This window comes from Cervus elaphus, chromosome X (genome assembly GCF_910594005.1).
Source record: "Cervus elaphus chromosome X, mCerEla1.1, whole genome shotgun sequence".
Taxonomy (NCBI): domain Eukaryota; kingdom Metazoa; phylum Chordata; class Mammalia; order Artiodactyla; family Cervidae; genus Cervus; species Cervus elaphus.
The window spans coordinates 159,388,954-159,407,701 of NC_057848.1; the positions used below are offsets into that span (position 1 = coordinate 159,388,954).

At 42.8% G+C, this 18,748-nt stretch overlaps 1 protein-coding gene across 5 annotated transcripts in view; it reads left to right on the plus strand.

Annotated features, from left to right (window-relative positions):
• CTPS2 (CTP synthase 2) overlaps positions 1–18,748 on the plus strand; it is a 111,098-nt gene that overhangs the window by 70,311 nt on the left and 22,039 nt on the right. For 4 of the 5 annotated variants that reach the window (XM_043895995.1, XM_043895993.1, XM_043895991.1 and 1 more), the window contains exons 14-16: positions 1,416–1,512; positions 13,393–13,448; positions 15,358–15,454. In XM_043895995.1, coding sequence (XP_043751930.1) covers positions 1,416–1,512; positions 13,393–13,448; positions 15,358–15,454 — 250 coding nt within the window. Of the gene's footprint in view, positions 1–1,415; positions 1,513–12,193; positions 13,163–13,392; positions 13,449–15,357; positions 15,455–18,748 lie in introns of those variants that run through there. The other variant, XR_006339833.1, reaches the window with a different exon arrangement.

Here is an 18,748-nt window from a genome sequence, read left to right on the forward strand (position 1 = left end):
TCTGTGAATTAATCCTGAAGACAAATCTGAAATCTGAAGTTCTGAGTTCATGCAGTCCTCCATGCATCCATTCCGTGCACACCAGCTGCAGCTCCGGGTGTGCTGGGGGCTGGGAATGTGACGGGAAAAGCGAAAAGCAGCCCAGCTCCTAGAGATTCAGTCTGGCACACAAAGCAGTGTTCACACAAACTGAAGGGGACACAGTGACAGGGAACATGTTGCTAGAGGACCCCAACTAGGCTGTGATGCCTGGGAGGATCAGTTCCCGGGAAGCTCATATTGGACAGTTGAACTAAGATCTTAAAGTTAAGGATGGATTAATTTAGGAAAAGAGAGTAGGGGAGTGAGAGATGTTCAAAGTCCTCCTGGTGGCAGGAAAGAAGATGCACTTGAACTGAAGGAGGGCTTGGTGACTGGCTCGGGGTGGGAGGGTAAAGTCATGGGAAGTGAGGCCGAAGGGCTCGGCTGGGCCAGCACCACGTAGTGAAGGATTTTAAGCAGGAGAAATACCATGACCACTCTGCCTGCAGTGTGCAGGGTAGTGGGGGGTGTGTAAATGTGGGGTGTGGCTAGTTGGTGAGCTCTGTCCTCAGCCTGGGTGAAAGGCTATGGTAATGGGTGTAGTAGGAACTGTGTGGATGGATGCAGGACGTCTGGAGTGGCTAAGTGGATACAACTTGACACGTTGGATGTGAGGGATGAAGGAGAGGGAGATCCAGGGTGATGCTTAGGTTTCTGAGCTATGGGATATGCTAATAGATGATATATATTTTTAATAAAAAGTCGTTCTAGAGGACTTCCATGGAAGTCTAGTGGTTAAACACTCTGTGCTTCCACTGCAGGAGACACGGGTTTGATTCTTGGTCAGGGAACTAAGATCCTGCATGCCGCAGCACGGGCCAAAAAAAAGGAATCCTTCTAAAGATTTTCTGCAGATAAGTACAGTCAACCCTCCATGTCCATGGGTTCGGCATCTGCAGATACCAATAGCTGACTGTATTAGTGCCATTTGCTTTTAGAAAATCTTTAGGAAACGGATTGGGCAGCAGGAGAGGGTTATTATTATGAGGGACATGAAGACCAATGTGGAAGGTCCCAGAAGGCCAGAACTTGAAGTGTGAACATTGACCAAAACTGAGTTTGAATAATGACAGGAGGGAGGTCATGAAGATGCTCCCAATAAATTTTGTACCTGTGATTTGAATGAAAGATGAGAAGCGGAGATGAAAAGGCAGCATACTGTGAGGAGTGTATAAAAGCATAACCGTGTTTGAATAGGAAAACTGGAAGGAACGATCAAATTTTATTTTTTAGGGAACATCCTTACTCGGTGAACATCCCCTAAAAGTAAAGCTTAAAATTTGGAAAATAATGTTTTTGCAAGATCCAAAACTGGGCTTGTTTTGTTTCCTAAGGTGATTGATATGCCGGAGCACAACCCTGGCAATTTGGGAGGAACGATGAGGCTGGGAATAAGAAGAACTGTTTTCAAAACTGAAAATTCAATATTAAGTAAGTTTCTCAGATTATTTGTTTTCTAACTCGGCAGGCATCATTTGCAGGCCTTGCCTGGCCACAGCCCTCCTGGAGCTCTTCCATTCCACCCCCTCACCCCTTCCCTGCCTCTGCCCTCCCTGCCTCTCCTGCGTCCCCGTCCCTCTCCCTGGAAGGGTTGGTAGAACACACGTGCCTGCCCCTTCTCATTTCCTCTCCACCACACCCTGGCCAGTGGGCTACTTTGTGTTTTACCCATGCTCCTGGAGATGACCCTGCACTGGGGCAGTCCTGATTCCAGCTCAGTTCTTGTGAGTCCACTGTTCTCTCCACTACTTGGAAACTGGCTCCCTGTTTAACTGTTTCATGTCTGACTGCTTTGAGCCACTAAATTTCCGAACTTCTTGAGAAGGGGCAGTTATGTATCAGAAGTCTATTTCTCTGTTCCCCGAGTAGCTCCAGCATGGGACAAGGAAAATATGATGTGCCTTAGCATCTGATATTAGCTGATCTTCTATATATTGCTGATATTTGCTGATCCTGATCACAGAAATTATTCAAATTTCTGTGCAACTTTTCCCCATAAATTAAAATGATTTGAGAATAACTTGATGTAACCCCTAGCTCTTGATTCAACTTGATAAATGTATCGCAGTGCCTACTCTGTACCTTGTGCGCTGTGCTCGATTATGGAGAATCGAGTGGTGGCCAGGACAGACCACCCCTGCTCGCCTTCCCCCCACACCCCCACCACCCCTGGGCCGGATGCCGAGGCAGGAATCCAGATATCTCGGGCATCCAGCATTGTTCCTGTGAAGTTATAAGAATACCTTAGGAAAATGCCTTCTTCACCTGATGTGTAATAAGACTAGAAATATGAGTTTCTCCTTTAAGGCTGATAAACAAACTTCTAAGAAATATAAAGCTTCCTAGCAAGAAAGAAATTTTAAAAAGGACAAGTTTCAAAGTGTACACATTTCCCTTCTCTCTCTGGATGAGAAGCCAGTGTTATAAGAAAATTTTCTCTTCGTAGGTATTAGCAGAGATTCTTTGGCTTTCAGATGTTTCCAGATACTCTGAAGCTTTCTTAGTGGGGAATTTCATCTTTTAAAATTGTATCTGCTGTAAAAGATCAGTTATAATTATACTAAGCTTTTTAAAAAGAGCATTGTGTTCAGTATACTTAAAATTTTTAGCTGTCTTGATGGAAATAAGACTGATTTAGGATTTGTTTTTCTTTACAGTAGACGTAAAAATAGCATTGACAGTTTTTATGAATCTTAAACACATCCCAAAAACTTGTTGCTTAATTAACATCTTTTGCTTGCCTTGAAAAAATTTTAAACAGCTTTATTAAGATATAATTTAAATATCATACAGTTCATCTTTTAAAAGTGTATAATTCACTGTTTTTTTTTTTTTTAATTGTATTCACAGAGTTAGGTAACCATCATTGCAGTCAAGCTTTGACCATTTTTATCACCTCAAAAAGAAACTGTGTTCCCTTTAGCTATCACCACCCTTCCCCCTCTGGCCCTAAGCCCATTATGTTAATCTATTAACGATCTCTATAGATTTGCCTGTTCTGGATATTTCATATAAATGGAACGGGATTTTCTGACTTCTTTCATTTAGCATTATGTTTTAAGATATATGTACATTTTAGCATGTGTCAGTACTCCATTCCTTTTTATGGGTGAATAATAGTCTGTTGTATGGATAGACCACATTTTGTTTATCCAGTCATCTGTTGATGGACATTTGGGTTGCTTTCAGGCCTGCCTTAAATTTAAATTATGCTTCATAGTTTGCAAAAGGCATGTGAGTATATGAACTTGTGGTCCCCAGGAGACACATCGTTTTGCCTTCCCACCTGTGTGAGGTTTTCCACAGGTCTCCATAAAGGTTGTGTTGGAGATATGACCATGGCTCTGTTGATTGTCTTACAAATATAAAAATAGATATCACCATAGTGTTTTTTTCCCCTATGGCATATTTCTTTTGTAGGAGTTGTTTTTTTTAACCGAGCTGGCATATTTCTTTTGAAGGACTTTTTTCCCCCTCTAGTCAGCCCCTTTATTTGTAGGTTTTTGTTTTCCCTAATTAACACATTTCTGTAAGAATGGTACGAACAGGACTTCCTTGGTGGCTCAATGGTGAAGAATTCACCTGCCAATGCCGGGGACACGAGTTGGATCCCTGGTCTGGGAAGATCCTGCATGCCGTGGAGCAGCTGGGCCCATGTGTCACAACTTCTGAGCCTGTGCTCTGAAGCCTGGGAGCTGCAACTGCTGAGCCTCCGTGCCACAGCTACTGAAGCCCACACCCCTAGAGCTTGTGCACTGTAACAAGAGAAGTCACCGCAATGAGAAGCCCATGCACCACGACTAGAGGGTAGCCGCCACTCACTGCAACCAGAGAAAAGCCCATGTAGCAACAAAGACCCAGCACAGCCAAAAATAAATAAATGAATTAAAAAAAAATACATTTGCCTATATTGCCTATGAGAATAATTTGTAGTTTTGATGGAAAGCATTTTGATGCCGATCATTCATTTTTAAAATAAATACATTTATTTATTTTTGGCTGTGCTACATGGTTTGTGGGACTTTAGTTCCTTGACCAGGTATTGAACCTGGGCTCCTAGCAGTGGAAAAACAGAAAGGTAAAGTTTTTTTAGTAAAAGAAGTAGGACTTCTTTTAGTCCTACTTCTTTTAGTCCTACTTAGGACATCTAAAAGAAGAAGTATTTGAAGTAGGACCAAAGCCTAACAATATCGATAGACTGGATTAGCTGGATTCCTAATCCAGGAATAGGTGGATTCCTAATCCAGGAATGGCTGGATTACTAAAGTGATTCTAATTTTTATTTTTTAAAATTTTATGTCTGTTTATTTATTTATTTTTGGTTGCACTAGGTCTTCTTTCATTGCTGCACTCAGGCATTCTCTAGTTGCAGCAAGCTGGAGCTAACTCTTTGTTGTGGTCCACAAGCTTTTCATTGCGATGGCGTCTCTTGTTGTGGAACGAGGCTCCAGATGTGCAGGTTTCGGTAGTTGCAGCTCCCAGGCTCATAGTTGTGGCTCACAGGCTTAGTTACTCCAAGGCATGTGGAATCTTCCTGGACCAGAGATTGAATCTGTGACCCCTGCATTGACAGGCAGATTCTTATCCACTGTACCACCAGGGAAGTAATAATTCTCATTTTTATATTCATCAAGACCAATTCCTTGTTCTTCCTTAGTCACATGTTAGTTCCTTAAGTGTTGTGGAAATTATGAACTTGATTTTTCTTTTTTTAAACCATTTTATTGAGGTATGATTGACATACAGAAAAGCTGTACATATTTCATGTATGCACTTAATGAGTTGAACTTGAGTTTTCTAGAGTGGAGGTTATAGGAGTGAATTGATTTGGACAAATGTACTACTAATCATCATTTGCTCTGTTTATAAGAAATGTGTTCCCAGAGGATCACTCCTGCCCTGTATTCTGTATATATGTGTTGTCTTTGTCTGCAAAGGCTTTTTCTTATTAAGGGACTAATGACAGTGTGTAGGGAATTGCCCATTGCTGGTTCAAGGGTTTTTAGAAATAAGAGTTCCTGGAAATCTATCCTGAAGTCTCTACTTAAACACGGGAAGAGAGAGTGATACCAGCCCGCAGTCTATTACCTAGATGGTCTAAAGCAAGGGTTGTTAAACTTTTTCTGTAAAGGGCCAGATAGTAAATATTTTTTATTTTGGAGCCATGAGGTCTTTGATGCAACTACTCAACTCTGTTGTACTGTGAGACCGGCCGTAGGCAAATATGCAAATAAGTGAGCTTGGCTGTATTCCAATGAACCTTTATTTATGGGACCTGAAGTGTGAATTTCATGTAATTTTCATGCATTATGAAATATTATTTTTCTTTTGGCTTTTTTCAACCATTTGCAAATGTAAAACCCATTCTTAGTTCGAGGGCTGAACAAAGTCAGGGGTTTGCCATGGCTTACAGAAACCTGATCTAAACAAAAGAAGCACAGGCTAACTGAAGCGGGAGGCCTAGGCCTCAAGGCTGCTGCCCTCCTCGGGAGCGTTCAAGGACAGTTCCCTGCTTGTCTGCCTACATATCCTGTTTAGTGACAGAATAAGTTCAAGAGGGCTTTCTGAAGCCATTTGGTCCAGTCTTTGTATTGATCACCTGAGGAAGTGGAGGGCCCAGAGGTGAAACAGCTCACTGTGGGTGTGTGGGGTGGAAGGCCCCGACCACTCTTCTCATACTGTTTCTAGTCTTCTACTGGAACACATGGCCCTGGCTCTACAACCCATCATTATGATCACTCTCCAAAAATGTAACTCTTTACGTATTTCAGGATTGTTACACTTGTCAGACACCTTAGATCTGTATATTTTATTTAAACATTTTAGATATGTATGTTATATTTTAACTGAGGTGTAAATTACACCTCACTTAAAATACCACACATATTTTATCTGGGAATGTCAATGGTAGGACTTGTCTGCTTATAGTGAAACATTACTTGGTTGATTAACTCATTAGATGACTTTTGAAAAGTAGGGGGATACAGTGCAGAGCAGGTAAGTGTTAAATGGGGTGCTTTGAAGAGTGAGAAATGTAGAATGAGGTGTGGCTAGAGAGGGGTCAGGCTCAGATAAGAGGAGAGCCGGGGAGAGCACTCTCTGATATGAGAGGGTTTTAAGATTTCAGAAATAAACTTTATCATTTTGCTTGTGACTCTCAATTGAGTGTGAGAGGTGGGGACGTAATAAAGTACAAAGCAATTCAGACAGTGTTCAGAGCTTATTCAGGGGACAGCTGACAACTTGTTAGATAGTGTCTCCAAAATATTATAGGCCCCCGGCTTAATTTTTTTGGTCAGGTCCCAGACCTGTTGCTAAGACATCCAGGAAAGAAAGCCTGTTTTGTCTATGTCAAGTGTGATCTTTAAACCAAACTGCCACCCAGCAGAAGGTACTCATTATTTCAACCATTCACATAGGATGTTTAAATACTGTACAATCTGGTGTGGGTGTGCGATGCTAGGGGCACTAGAGTAAACCCAGTTTAAAGCAGTCCATGTAACTCTGCCCTCCAAGACAGTACCCTGGCCTTTAGAATCAGGAATGCACAGGGCTGGAAGCAGGGAGGGTGCTGAGGAGGCACTCTGGAGGCAGAGGAGGGAGAGAGCCAGCTATCGAGCACTGTGTGTGCGGGGCTGTGGAGTTGTTAAAATCGAGTGGATGCTCTTTTGCCCTCCAGAGGTGTCCAGTCCAGTGGTGGACACAGCACGACATATTGGAAGGAATTAGGAGCAGCGCAGTGCCTGCAACTGGAGACCAGATCCTGGTGGTTTCCCAGCAAAGTTCTAACATGACCCTCATCCTCAGGACAGACAACACAGGGATGATGAGATGATGCTGGCAGACATCAGCTGGCAGAGGAGACTGGGGAGATCTCCCCAGGGTGACCCCAGCCGCTAGCCAGTGCGGCAGAGTCTAGGCTGCAGGAGGCCAGGGAAGCTGTCTGGACACAGCAGGTGGAAATTGAATAGTTTAGGAAAAGACGTAATTCCTTCTGGGGACCTTGTCTGTATTTCCTCATAATAAGGATGACGACTTCACTGAAAGGCTTACTTCTGCTTTACTGTAAGAGAAAGAGATTTTTGTTTTGAGAGAACTTAGGCAAGAGGCCAGTTAGGAAGGTATTGCGTGAGTCCCTGTACTAAGGATCTGGGTAAAATTCATGGCATTAGAGATGCAGAGTGGTTCAATCTCAAATTGGAAAGAATTGAAAGAGATGGGGATAAGGGAGAGAAATTTTCAGGCCAGAAAAACTGCTTTAGCTTTCTTATCTCTTATCCAAGTGTTGATAGAGAAAAACAGCTTCCAGTTCGTGGTGTGATTAGGTTGTTAGGAAGTTTGAGGAAAAAAAACCACGCCACACAAAAAACCTTGGCTGGGTTAATGAGGTGATTTATAAAACAGTTTGAAAGAAATCACCAGGGACTTAGGGACCCGGAAAGACTGTGCCAGGGTAACATATTGTACTGAGACAGGAGTTTGAAAGGAGCATGGTGGACTTTGGGAGAGGGGTGGGCCAGCCTCCCCGCCACTCCATGGATAGCACACACTAGGAGTCCCTTTTCTTTCTGGCTGCTACTTGCCTGTTGCTGGGGCTTTCCCAGCAAAGTGTGTTTGTGGATAGGGGGGTTCACAGGGCTGGGACATAGCTCTGTTAATCTAAGGGATGAAAGCGTTTATGTCTCCCTTACTGGCCCAGCTCTTTCCTGAGCACTTTACCCGTGGGAACTCCGGGAGTGGTTACAGCCCAGCCCCTGGAGCACACCACCCCATCAGAGCCCCCTCCAACCCCAGCTCTCAGTCACTGGCTGTGGCTGCTTACCCTCAGTTCTGCGTGTAGAAAATCGACATCAGAAGAGCTGCTGCCTCGTGGGGGGGCCTTGTGAGGGCTAACTCAGTTATGTCTGGGTCCTTAGAACAGCACCTGGCACAAGAAACACTACTCAAGTGTGGTGTTAGGATCGTGAATGGGGAGAGATTATTGTATTGACCTATGATTCTCTCAGTGCTTGGGGTAAACTTCAGTGAGTGGCTTGCATTAAGAATGGACTCCCACGGGGATGATGGGAGGGAAGGAGAGGCCAGCTGAGGAGTTGTGGGCAGGCAGCCCCTTCATCTTGCGTGTTCTCTCCAGCCCCTCTGTTCTGGTTTCCTGGCTCCCAACCTGCTATTATGGTCTAGCAGAAGAATGCAGAAAATCTCAGAAAGAGTTTTGAAAATATTAAACTAGAAAATTTGCATTTTCATGATAGAAAACTGAGATAAAAGCAGATAATGAAAAATAAAATTAGATGTTTTCTAAAAATTAAAAGACTGATTTGCTAAAATCCAAAAGTGAAAAATGGAGAAGGAGAAAGATAGCAACTGGCCCAGACTGTGCACTTTCTAAGCACTAGTCACTAGGACACGATGGGCATCTTTTTCAGTTATCCCTCTCGATACCCCTGGGATCCAGACGCGTTCTGCACAAGAGAACAGCATTGCAGCATGGTGAAGTCACCTGTTCGAAAGTGACTGAGCTGATTTAAGAGCCTGAAGCCTTGACCACCTCACTTTGACAAATGGATAGACCTTAATCAAAGAGGGGATGGAAACCCCTGAACAGCTCCCAGAGCTGAGCCTCCTCATGCCCAGAGCCCCAAAACAGGCTTCCACAGGTTTCGTGGGGAGTGTCTCATGGAGGAGAGCTGGAGGTTCAGGGAGTGAAGAACCCACCCCTGGCTTCTGAAAGCCGATCGAAACCGGGTGGTTGGCTTGAGAGGGACACTGAATCAACATTGGATTGAGCAGCTGGGCCAGTAGGTCCAGGTAGGGAATGTGAATGAGTCACACGGCCAAGTGTAGGAAATGCCTTGGCTTACGCTCAACAATCAGTGGCTACTATAGTGGGCCTCAGAGTTGGAGAGGCCACAGGGAGTGGTCAGGCCTGGGACAAGTTGACAAGCACTTGACCCATCAAAAGAGTAACTGCTACAGCTGATAGTCACATGAAGAACTGTGGATTCGCTGTTGCCAGGCTTCTAAATTTTTAAGAGAATCTGGAAATCCAGAGTTTTATGAGAAATCTTCCTGATTTTTAAATGTTGGCAACTTATTTAAAAATAAAAACACTTGTGTTTGCCAACACTGTGCAAGTCAAATATACCAAGAATCTGCACTCTGGGCAGCCTCTTGGGGTCTCTGAATTAGACAAACAGTAGCAAATTCTTGCATAGACATAGAGAGCTCTAGCTCCTATAATGTCTAATTAGTACAGGACAAGGTTCTGGGAAGTCTTAAAATGAGTCAAGTTAAGACACCACTACAGCAGTTGAGAGATGTTTGTGCAAAAGCATGGCAGGTCTACCAAGAGAGAGAGGTAACGAAGCTTATCAGGTAGTGATTTTAGCTTTTGCACACTGTGGGTGCAAAGTAAGGAGATGAAACCAGTCAATCCTAAAAGAAATCAACCGTGAATATTCACTGGAAGGACTGATGATGCTGAAGCTGAAGCTCCAATACTTTGGCCACCTGATACAAAGAGCTGATTTATTGGAAAAGACCTGGATGCTGGGAAAGATTGAAGGCAGGAGGAGAAGGGGAGGATGACAGAGGATGAGATGGTTGGATGGCACCACCGACTCAGTGGACATGAGTTTGAGCAAGCTCTGGGAGATGGTGAAGGACAGGGAAGCCTGTGTGCTGCAGGCCATGGGGTCGCAAAGTGTCAGACATGACTGAGCGACTGAACAACAACACGCTCTGGGTGATTTCCTTCAGCCCTCTGAGAATAGGGAATGTGTAGGCCAGGTGAAAGGTAAGGATCAGGAGGTATAGAAAGGGAGCATACGACTGACAGACTGACAGCTTCCTGGGGTAGTGAAGGTGGAAGAGGAAGGGAGGGCGTAAGTTCAGGCAGTTGTCCCCAGTGGTGGATGCAGATCAGGTAGGCGGGGCAAGGGGAGTCCAGAGAGGAGCAGAGGTCACAGATGGGGGATGAGGGCATTACTCAGGTCCCACTGAGAACAGATCTGCTGGGTTTTAGAGAGCAGTTCAGTAAAATGACAGAAACAAAAGCTGGGTTGCAAAGGGTAGGGATGAGGGGTTTGGATAAAGGATGTCTCAGAAGAAGCGGGAATGGTGGGGGCAAGAATGAGGATGTATACCTTTTACTTTAAAAATTTTAATTGTACTAAAATACACATAACAGAAAACTTGCTGTCTTAACCGTTTCTATGTGTACAATCCAGTATAGTCACATTGGTGTGCAACCGATCTGCAGAACTTTTTCATCTTGCAAAACTAAAACTTTTACCCATTTAACAACTTCTGATTCCTCTTGCCCCCAACCCCTGCAACCACCGTTCTGCTTTCTCTCTCTGAGAATTTTACGACTCTGTGTACCTCATAGACGTGGAGTCATCTAGCATTTGCTTTTTGTGGCTGACTTATTTTATTTAGCTTTAAGTCCTCAGGGTTCATCCATATGGTAGCGTGTGTCAGGATTTCCTTCCTTTTTAAGGTTGCATAATATTCCATTCTATGTATATACCATTCTTGTTTAGCCATTTGTCTGTCCATGGACATTTGGATTGTTCCCACCTTTCAGCTTGTATAGCTTTTTGGGGAGGGGGGAAGTTTTTGCTCTGAAAAGGAAAGAGAAAGGTTCAGGTTCAGATGCTAGGATTACTAACAGGAGGGTGGGGATTGGCAGGACTGTTAGTGGTTAAATATATTTTATATATGAGCCAGAATCTACCCAGTAGTGAATTAGAGAAGGAGATGGTGTCATTTGGCAGTTTTTGTTTCTGATGATGCTGTTATGTGCATTGTTGGGGTCTTGCTGCCTACATTGAGAGTATTTTGTAGGTCCTAAGATTTTATCAGATTTCTTTTTCTAAAATTTTGCTGCTACTTGCTTCTTTTTTTATAGATATGACAATGGATTAATTTCATTAATTCATTCTTAATAGATTTGTCAGTGATTAAGATTTTGAGTGCATAAAACAACATTTCCAAAGTTCTGAAAACAATCCATCATGTACCATATACACCCTCCCATATATATGCTTCATTCATTAAACAAATATGTATCGAGTACCTGCCTATGTGCTAGACACTAGTCACAAGAATTGAGGGAATGAGTCCCTATATTGTCTGTTATCTTGTAGAACTTATGTTCTAGCTTCTATTCTTTCTGTTTAGATTTCATAGTCTAGAGATAACAATAGCAATCACATGGTTTACTTACTGTTTTAGGTGCATCACATGTTTCGATTTATTCATTCCTTACAACAACGCCATGAAGTAGAGACTATCATTACCCCTATTTTATCGATGAGGAAGCTGAGGCAGAGAGGTGAAGTAATTTGCCCAAGGCACACATCCATTACATGGTATCATGGAATTTAAAGCCAGGCAGTCTAGCTCCAGAGTCACTCTACCTCCTCTCTTCCTATCACCTCTGCGATTTCATAGCAAACAAAAGTTTGCCTTAAGCCAGGCAGCAGGCACAAGCCACACAGGTTCAAAAGTTTGTACCATATCCTGCTAGTCGCAATGACTCAAGTATAACTCCTCAATATAATTCCTTATCTTTGGAGGGTTCTCCATTTTCTTCACCACCTGTTAGTATTGGTGGACTCTGTTACTGGATTTGCTTAGTCATCTGTTCTAATGAAGGAAGCAGAGAAGACATTTTGAACTAGAAGAATATCAAAGACAAAATCAGAGGTTAGAGGAGAATCAGAATCCTCCCAAAGTTAGGTTCAGATCTTTCAGCTGCTTTTTCTTGTAACTTCATGATATATGTCTTCATTTTTTCCAACTGGGCATTATTGTGCTACTGTCTTCCAATTTTTCTTTCATGTTTATGAGCCAATAGTTTGAGTACAAAGGCTCTGTCTCAAATGACCCCTTGGCAGAGGCATGTTGGAGTTTTCTCAAAGGAGTTCCTTGCTCCTACTATTGCCCATTTTTCTTCTAAAGCACATACCTTCAATACTCGCTGTCATTAACATCCTCACCAGGGAACTCAGTCTATATGCACAGAATTGCTAGTGGAAGTTCAGGAACGATAATTGATCATACCAAGTCATAGAGAATACAGTCAGTTTGCGTTTTCTTTATCCAGGTCAAAAGCTCAAATGGGATGTGAGGCATTGGGTCTTTCTTGGTTGAAACATCCTGTTCCGTGGCCTGATGACATCTTGGAGAGTCTGGTAACCCCCTTCCTGTGGAGTGGAGACCTGCTCCTGATTCTGCTGGGGTTAGGCTGCGCGTTCCAGCACCATCACGGGGTCTTCCTGTCCCCTGGCTGTGAGCCTGGGCTCTGCATGCTGAGGGCTAGTGCTGCTACAGCGGCTCCGGTGCTGTGACCCACTTGGCCATCCTGCCTCTCCATGTGCCCACTGGGGCTTGTTCTTGAGAGAGACGTGTCTGGTGACAGACCCTGCTCCTGGCTACTTTACACTGGGTCACTGGGCCTCCCACTGACCCCTGTGTCCATCCCAGACGGATATTCCCAAGTTGCTGCCTTGGACTGTGGCCTCCACTGCAACATAGGCCTGTCTAAGTAGGCCCATGTGTGATTCTGCACTACACACCCCTGGGTGACAACTGTGCATGGCACTGTGCCCTCATTCATGCCAGCAGCCCTCTGTTCCTGAGGTGACACTGCTTCCCGATTGTCCCCTGCTAAGAAAGCAGCAGGTCACATCCTCGTGGTTACCTCTGTGTCCTCGTTTCTGTTTTCTGGGGTAAATTCTTAGAGGTCAAATTTTAGTCAAAGTGTAGGCATATTTTTAAAGTGGGATGTAAACCAGTGTGGCCAGTACCATGTGAAAGCAGAGGTGGCTGGCATAGTGGAGAAAGCATTGGGCCAGGAGTAAGGAGGTCTGGGCTCCAGACAGGACTATGCAGCCAGCGGGCCTGGGCTTTGGGCAAGTCCTTTGGTTTCTTTTCCCTTCCCCTTGTTTCATTTTCTTCTTTTGTAAAAGGAGCCCTGTTAACGAATCTGCTCAGGCACTATGGTGCAGACGTCACTGGGGCTTTCGGCCCTGCAGGCAGGCGTGTGAAAGGAGAGTCTTCGCTGCGGTCCATGGTAGGCTTCCCTTTGCACACTGGTAATGGCTTACTTGAAAACTGCTTCAGGGTTTCAAAGGAGCTCTCACTGTCCTATAAGAAAAGAAAATCGATATTACTATCTAAAGTCTAGTTCATTTTTAGGCCTTTGATAGACAGAGATCAAAGAGATTTCTCCCACACAGATGCCATGGATATAGTTCCAAAGGTGATTACTCCAGTATTAATTTCACTTTCATATCTTTACAGGGAAACTTTATGGTGATGTACCTTTCATAGAAGAAAGACACAGACATCGATATGAGGTACATCTATCACATTAAATTACTGTGGAGTAAGGGCTTGTCCCCGGTTGCTCGGTGGTAAAGAATCCACCTACAGTTCAGGAGACGTGGGTTCGATCGCTGGGTCAGGAAGATCCCATGGAGAAGGGAATGACAACTCACTCCAGTATCCTTGCCTGGAGAATCCCATGACAGAGGAGCCTGGCGGGTCACAGAGAGTCGAACGTGACTGAAGCGACTGAGCTTGCACACATGTATGCATATGGGGTTAAGATTGAGACAAACAGGTGGGACCCCACTTTGATTTTAGATAAGGAAACACTTTCTGTGAAGGAGAGGCTGAAAAGTTTGGGAAACGGCCACTGATGACATGAATGAGGGAAGGGGCTGTGAACCAGGTCATCAAGGTGTCATCTATAACCAGTGTTTTGGTAGAAAACTTGTTCCAAGCTTCTCTTTAGAGCGATTATGTAACTATATATAAAGAAAGATTTTGGTTTAGTCACATGAGAAATAAGATAGTTTCAATCCTCAAGTAGATTTGTCATTTGGGGGGAGATAGTTTATTACACATAATTCAAGGGAAGAGGCAAGTAGGAGGATGGCTATAAAAAGCTAGTCTCAAGGTTTCAAGAGAGAAAGTCTAGTTACCATCCATCATCATGCAGTCGATCCCCTTCACCCATTTTGCCTACCCTCCAACTCCCTTCCCAGCTGGTCACCACTAATCTGTTCTCTGTGAGTTGTTTTTGTTTTATTTTGTTTGTTCCTTGGTTTTGTTTTCTTTTAGATCCAACATGTGAATGAAATCATATTTGTCTTTCTTTGATTTATTTCACTTAGCATAATAGCCTCAAGGTCCATCCATATTGTTTTGCAAAAGGCATGTTTTTATTCTTTTTTGTGGCTGGGTAGTATTCTGTGAGATATATATTCTCACATCTTCTTTATCCATCAGTGGACACTTATGTTGTCTCCATGTCTTGGCTATTGTAAATAATACTCCAGTGAACATAGTGTGCATATATCTTTTTGAATTTGAGTTTTCATGTTCTTTGAATAAGTACCCAGAAGTGGAATAGCTAAGTCATATGGTAGTTTTAGTCATAGTTTTTTGAGGAGTGTCCATCCTGTTTTCCATAGTGACTGGACCAATTTACAGTCCCATCACCATTGTGGGACTTTTCTTTACATTCTTTCTCACATTTGTTATTCCCTGTCTTTTTGACGATAACCTTTCTAGCAGGTGTGAGGTGATAACTCATTGTGGTTCTGATTTACATTTACTTGACATTTAGTGATGTTGAACATCTTTTCATGTACCTTTTGGCCACCTATATGTCTTCTTTGGAAAAATGTCTATTCAGATCCTCTGCCCCTTTAAAAATTTTTCTTTTTTGGTATTGAAGGGTATGAGTTCTTTATATATTTTGGATATTAACCTTTTATCAGATGTGTGATTTGCAAATACCTTCTTCCATTCAGTAGGTTGCCTTGTTTTGTTTGGTTTGTTAGTCTTTTGGCCTCACCGTGGGCTTGAGGGATCTTAGTTCGCTAACCAGGAACTGAACCCAGGAGCCCTGCAGTAGAAGTTCAGAGTTGTAACCACTGAACTGCCAGGAAATTCCCTGCCTCCTTTTTTTGATGATGGTTTCCTTCACGTGTGGAAACTTTTTAGTTTGATGTAATCTCAGAGTCCTACTTTTTGAAACTTATCTTTGGGCAACAGAAGATGGGCCTTCCAGATTTAAGGGCTGTGATTAAACTATTTCTCAGGTTCATTATGAGTTTAAAAATAGGCTTTGAGGTTTGACTATAAATAGAAATTAACTACTAGTTAGAGCATCACCAAAATGGAAAATCATTTTCATAAGATGATATGTCTGTATTGCTCTGCTGTCCAAAGACACTTAATTTCTTGTTTTTCCAGGTGAATCCTAGCCTAATCAGCCAACTTGAGCAGAAAGACTTAAGTTTTGTAGGTCAGGATGTTGATGGAGAGAGGATGGAAATCATTGAACTGGCAAGTAAGTGGGGTCTTCATTTTTGAAAATTTTTGTTGTGAGCTAATGTCTGTTTGTCAACTGTATGTATACAGAGATATAACTTGAGACCCATTTTGTTTGTTCTTTTCTCCTGTCTCTTTTGAAATAAATATTCAATTAAATAGAAATAATATGCACTAAATATAAAGTGTATGAAAAAACAGATCGCTTATAATACTAATTATTTTGGGCTCTGTTTATGTGAACTGCCATAAAATGATGTAGTGTTCAGAGCCTACCAGTTTTTTCAGTAGTATGCTTCCTTAGCACCCTTGCCCACTTCCTGGGGTGTCTCTTGTTCCTAGCCTCTGGGTTCAATGGTCTGGGAAAGGCAGGCAGCCCACTGTTGAGGAGCACTCTGCTTTCTCCCACCTCTGAGGAAGAATGGCCTGATGTTCTCCTCACTACTGGTAACCGACTGTGCAGTACATGTGACAATGATCTGTTGGATAAACTGCCCTCATTTATTGAATGCTTAGCGTGTACAGGATGCTCTAAAAATGGTAGCATCATTTTCTAGAACCTACCTTTCCAATCTGTATATTTGGGCTCCAGATAACCTGGACTACTTACTCTTCTAACTTTTCTACTTCTTTTTCCATCTTAACCCATGTCACTGTTCTTTTACTTCAGATTCCTTTTCTCTGTCCCTTTCGTTTTCTGTCTCTAAACTGTTCAGGTACTTCAGAGTTCCAAGCAGGGAGGACACTTGAAGTTGGGAAAGGCTTCTTTGACCACAGTGGCATGTTACCTGGACCCAGAAAGAAGGCAAGCAGTGGACATTGAGCATGCACTCACTGGATGCTTCTCACCAGACCCCTTGCTAGGGACTCCGTGTGCCTATGTAACTTACAAGGCAGGTGATGTTATTCCTACTTTAGAGAGGAGACTGGAGTGCAGAGGTTAAGAAACCTGCTAGGGCCATCCAGCTAGTCACTGGAGGGGCTGGATCTAAACCAGGCCATAGCCGCCTTCTGCCACCACTTTTGTGGGACTTTATTGTTCTTCTTGTTTTCAGTGGACATTCCACCTAAGATTGTTGATCCATGCCTGAAGTTTTAAATTAGAATATGAGGATATATTTTCTGTAGTTCTTTTGATAGAAATGTCCATCATTTATAATTTTTATAGTGTGGATCGCTGCTTGGTGTTGAAGTCTCGTAAGTCTGGTATGTGAGAGGGCAGAGAAGTTTCTTAAGCAAATTATTGTTTATTTACTTTGTTCAACTACATTATTCTCTTTAATTCTCCTGACTCTCATTATTATCAGCAAACACTTAGAAGCTTCTTTCGTTGTAAGGGTTTCATTTCCTATTGACACTTTCAAATTTCATGTGGGTTGGAAAGGAAATGAGATCCGCCATAAAACCTTGAAATTTTAAAAAAGCTGACTGCAAGGGAGTTCATTTTATTAAGGAAAACTTCCCAGAAGACTTTGATCTTAGCTACTCTTACCATATCCATGAATCTCTACATTCCTGAAGGAGTTCTAAAAGAAACAACAAAACTTGTGATTAGTATAATGTCAGAATATGTTTCAAAGCAATTAAGAGCATTATTTAAAAGACACTTTGACTGGTAGAATATCATTAAAATAAAAACTTTTCAGTCTCTTTCCTCATTTTGGTATAGGGGATTTTTTGAATAAAGTGATTCAGAGCAATGGTCCATTCATTCAAATATTCTTTCCTTGGCTATGACATGATCCATTGCTCAGCTTCTGTATGTAGTGGTACAAAAACACAATTATTGTCAGCTTCTTTCAGAGACATCCCTAGATGCTGTGCTGCAGGATTCATCACATCTTTAAAAGCTGCATTGGTTTCTTTTCTAAGGACAGATGGTTTCTCTTCTTTTCTTGAGGGGACACTTTCCTGAGAGGAGAGGGCATTCCTCTCACCAAGCTTTCACACTTGAGTGTCCCTCTAATTCAAGGAGGCTTCTTCCTAGATATGCTATAGAGGATTTCTACACTGGAATTTTCTGAATTCAGAGCTGTCCAATAGAACCTGCTGCAATGATGGAGTATTCTGCTCTGTTCAATATGGTAACCACTAGCTGTTTGGGGCTATTTCGCACTTAAAATGGCTTCCCTGGTGGCTCAGACGGTAAAGCGTCTGCCTGCAATGTGGGAGACCCAGGTTCGATCCCTGGGCCAGGAAGATCCCCTGGAGAAGGAAATGGCAACCCGCTCCAGTACTCTTGCCTGGAAAATTCCATGGACAGAGGAGCCTTGTAGGCTACAGTCCATGGGGTCGCAAAGAGTCGGACATGACTGAGCGACTTCACTTCACTTCAGCACTTAAAATGTGCTCAGTTAATTTGAATGAATTTAAATGGTCACCTGTGGCCAAGGGCTACCATTTTGTATAGCAAAGCTTTATTTTGGGGGGGGGGATTTACAAATTTTGTTTAGCTAGTAAGTAAGAAGTAAAAATGAAAACGGGCTTCCCAGGTGTGTCTCAGTGAGTGAGGAATCCGCCTGCCAATGCAGGAGACACAGGAGATGCAGGTTCGATTCCTGGGTCAGGAAGATTTCCTGGAGAAGGAAATGGTAACCTGCTCCAGTATTATTGCTTGGAAAATTTCATGGACAGAGGAACCTGGTAGGCTATAATCCATGGGGTCGCAGAGTTGGACGCAACTTAGCGACTGAGCAGAGCACAGCAAGAATGAAAACAGACACAAAAACTACTATCTGATACTGCCACTATTTTATAAAGGGGACTCAAAATAGGAGAAGGATCATCATCTGAAAACTGAAAGATCAATCCTTGCAGAAGGGAACAAATGGCGATCTTGCATCAAGGCTTCTGAAGCGGGTAGTGAGTGCCCCAGGACACACCTGGCCCCACAGGTGCAAAGGGAAGCGTCAGCTAATAGTCAGATGATGAAAGCTGAAACCTCAGCTAGCTGACCAGAACAAAGCTTCTCCAGGCTTTTGCATCTATACCTGGACATTTACCCTAGTTCTGAAGTCCTTTCCTATTCTAAAGCTTTATAACCATTAGATGAGAACAATCTGCTAGACTGTTATCTATTTCATTACAATAAGGACTAAACTTTAAATGATAATCTTAGGAGAATGGATATTGCCATTCAACCAGCATTTCCTCACTACTGAGCAGTAGTTTGGGGTCTTCAGTGGTAAGTGATGGGGATTTGTGATTTTGAATTCCATACTAGACTTTCAGATCATTTGATAGAGCATCCCATTGAAAGATTTAAAATTATATTTACTTCTTCCTATAAAAGTTATATTTTATCATCTTCAGT